Source organism: Arachis duranensis, chromosome 1, assembly GCF_000817695.3.
Source record: "Arachis duranensis cultivar V14167 chromosome 1, aradu.V14167.gnm2.J7QH, whole genome shotgun sequence".
NCBI classification, from domain to species: Eukaryota; Viridiplantae; Streptophyta; class Magnoliopsida; order Fabales; family Fabaceae; genus Arachis; species Arachis duranensis.
This window is the reverse complement of record NC_029772.3, coordinates 23,165,295-23,168,179: the sequence shown is the minus strand read 5'-3', so window position 1 is coordinate 23,168,179 and position 2,885 is coordinate 23,165,295. Positions and strand designations below refer to the sequence as shown.

General features: G+C 32.9%; 1 protein-coding gene across 1 annotated transcript; it reads right to left on the bottom strand.

Annotated features, from left to right (window-relative positions):
• Positions 1 to 1,149: 1,149 nt before the first annotated feature.
• LOC107482094 (uric acid degradation bifunctional protein TTL-like) lies at positions 1,150 to 2,180 on the bottom strand. The gene is made up of 4 exons (XM_016102488.2): positions 1,968 to 2,180; positions 1,739 to 1,840; positions 1,520 to 1,646; positions 1,150 to 1,364 (listed from the first exon to the last, which is right to left on the bottom strand). The coding sequence occupies exons 1-4, from the start codon at positions 2,178 to 2,180 to the stop codon at positions 1,150 to 1,152; spliced, it is 657 nt and encodes a 218-aa protein (XP_015957974.2).
• Positions 2,181 to 2,885: the final 705 nt, after the last annotated feature.

The window sequence follows — 2,885 nt, the reverse complement described above, 5'->3', positions numbered from 1 at the left end:
GCTATTAATATACTTGTAAAGATATACATTTTAAATTTTAACTTTTGATTTTAATTAATTTTTATAATTTTATATTTTTATTTAATTATGACTGAATTAACCGATTGAATCAATAATTTATCAGTTAAACCAATAATTCGGTGAATTGGTTATATGATCGAATCAATTACTAATTTGGTTCTGATAATTATGTTATTTAAAATTTAAGTTTTAGAGTTTAAGATTAAAAATTAATTTATGTGTTATGAGTTTTTGAGATAGAGAAAATTAGATTTTCCAATTTATATGAAAGAATGTGATTTAAACTTAAAAAAGTGTGTCATTGGAAACTACTGTGTCTCCATATCGTAGTTGTCTTTATATATATATATATATTATTACTATTATTATCATTACTTATTCTCTTTATTCACTACAAGAAAATCAGCAGATAGCGGCAGATATTTAGCAGCGGTTTTTCTCAACCGCTGTTAAATAGAATCTGCAGCGGTTCTTGTGGCAGTTTTAGGAGACGCTACCAAATGATCTCATTTTGTAGTGGTTTTTTGGTAACCGCTGCGAAATGTACCCATTATGCGCTACCAAATAATTTCATTTTGCAGTGATTTTTCTGTAACCACCGCAAAATGTACAGTTGTTGAATACATTGATACTCATTTCGCAGCGGTTTTTTTCTAACCGCTGTAAAATTATTTTTAACTTGATTTTTTTTTTGTATAAACATTATTGCCTTCTAAAAACTATTCTAGTCCTCGCTATTTTTTAACTGAAAAAACATGTTTCAAATACTGTAACTTAATGCATTAAATAAATTTTCATTTTTGTGTTACATAAAAAATAATTCATTAATTAAAAAATATTTATAAATGAATAACTAAAAATAAATTAACGAATCAGGTTTTCTCTTGTACTATCAGCCATTTTGAGTTTGTATTCAACCATATATGATAACATAAAAATCAAGTGAACGTTCGAATTCATAAACTCAAAACAAAGTTCAGTGGAGCATAAAAATCAGAATTACTAAAGTAGACAAATAAGTTTTGAGTCAAAAAATTTCTCATCAACATCGTATTGACCTGGCCAGAAATACTCTGTTAGAAATTCGCTGTAGTGACGTGATTATAGATCTGATAAGTCATCTCCAAACTATGGCAACTTGTTCAGATCAAAACCCCTTTTTGCAGCATATACGACATCTTCTCTATGTTGGGTGTTTAAAGTTTTATTGTCTTCTGGAACCTTATTGAGCTCAACATCCTTGGAGATGTCATATCCACCAGAGAAGATAGCATCTAAATCATCTTCTGAATCAGTGTCTGCTCCATCTAGAGTGTCAGCAACTATTTCGCTTGAATATTCAGCTAACATTTAATATATGAACATGCAACCAACAACACATAAATCTACTAAAAAGATACTGATAACTTCCAGGTCATTACCTAGTTATTAAGGAAAAAAATTGTGGAATTATGGAAAGAGGACTTTCAAAATTAACAAATACAAAATTAACTATTACCATCTCCTTCATCGGTAGTTTGGACATATTTCATGGAAAGAAGCTCTCTAATAGCACGTTCTATATACTTCAATTCCTCTGTTGAAACAATCTCCAACTCAACACCATGCGAGTTATTAAAGCGCATCTGCACCATAATAAAATGTATAGTTGATGGTCTTTTTTGTAAAGCATATTGTGTCTCTGTAATTCACTTTCTATGCTAGAAATTTATTTAACCTTTAATTCAGCAAGTATGTCTTCAGATGTCCTACAAACTACAAATGTCACAAAAACATAGCCAAATTTCTCCTTGTACCTTAATCCCCATTTATTAAGTTCCTACAAATTTTAGCATGAACGTAACAACTATCATTGGTTAAATGTTGTACGCATATATCAAAGTAAAATACTTATTAATCAAATAATGTTTAACACAAGTGTTTAAGGGTACGACTAATGAACAGACCTGCATAGTAGCTTCGTTCACCATTTCCAAGTATTCATTAGAACAAGATCGTCCTGATATAGCCTCCAACCAAGACCTAACATTCAACTTACGGTACCATATGTCTCTGACAACCGTAATTGCATGTTCCAATGAAGAGAATGGAGAGGCCATAGCCATTTCGTTAGCGAATATTGTGCCTGCACAGTATGATGAGAAATCCTCCATTTTCATTACTCCTGTTACAACACCATTTTATATTAAATAAATTTGTCAATGATAATAATATCGTAATTTGGTGCACGAAATTGTGATCAATACTTTTCACAAATCAAATAATCCTCGGTAATGAATCCAAAAACTTGGTGTTCAATACCATGGCATAAACACAACTTCGCACAACTAACCAGCAAGTGTACTGGGTTGTCCAAGTAATAAACCTTACGCGAGTAAGGGTCGATCCCACAGAGATTGTTGGTATGAAGCAAGCTATGGTCACCTTATAAATCTTAGTCAGGCAAACTCAAATGGGTATGGTGATATGCAAATAAAACATAAAGATAAAGATAGAGATACTTATGTAATTCATTGGTAGGAATTTCAGATAAGCGTATGAAGATGCTTGTCCCTTCCGTCTCTCTGCTTTCCTACTGTCTTCATCCAATCCTTCTTACTCCTTTCCATGGCAAGCTTATGCAAGGGTTTCACCGTTGTCAGTGGCTACCTCCCATCCTCTCAGTGGAAATGTTCAACGCACCCTGTCACGGCACGGCTATTCAGCTGTCGGTTCTCGATCATGTCGGAATAGAATCCAGTGATTCTTTTGCGTCTGTCCCTAATGCCCCACAATCGCGAGTTTGAAGCTTGTCACAGTCATTCAATCATTGAATCCTACTCAGAATACCACAGACAAGGTTTAGCCTTCCGGATTCTCTTGAA

Bases quoted from the DNA above. Each gene is read 5' to 3' on its own strand.
- LOC107482094 (XM_016102488.2), bottom strand. From the start codon at position 2,180: ATGAAAATGGAGGATTTCTCATCATACTGTGCAGGCACAATATTCGCT. The intron at 1,841-1,967 runs GTCTGTTCATTA...TAAAATTTGTAG, and splicing joins TGAACGAAGCTACTATGCAG to GAACTTAATAAATGGGGATT. The intron at 1,365-1,519 runs GTAATAGTTAAT...ATTAAATGTTAG, and splicing joins AACTACCGATGAAGGAGATG to CTGAATATTCAAGCGAAATA.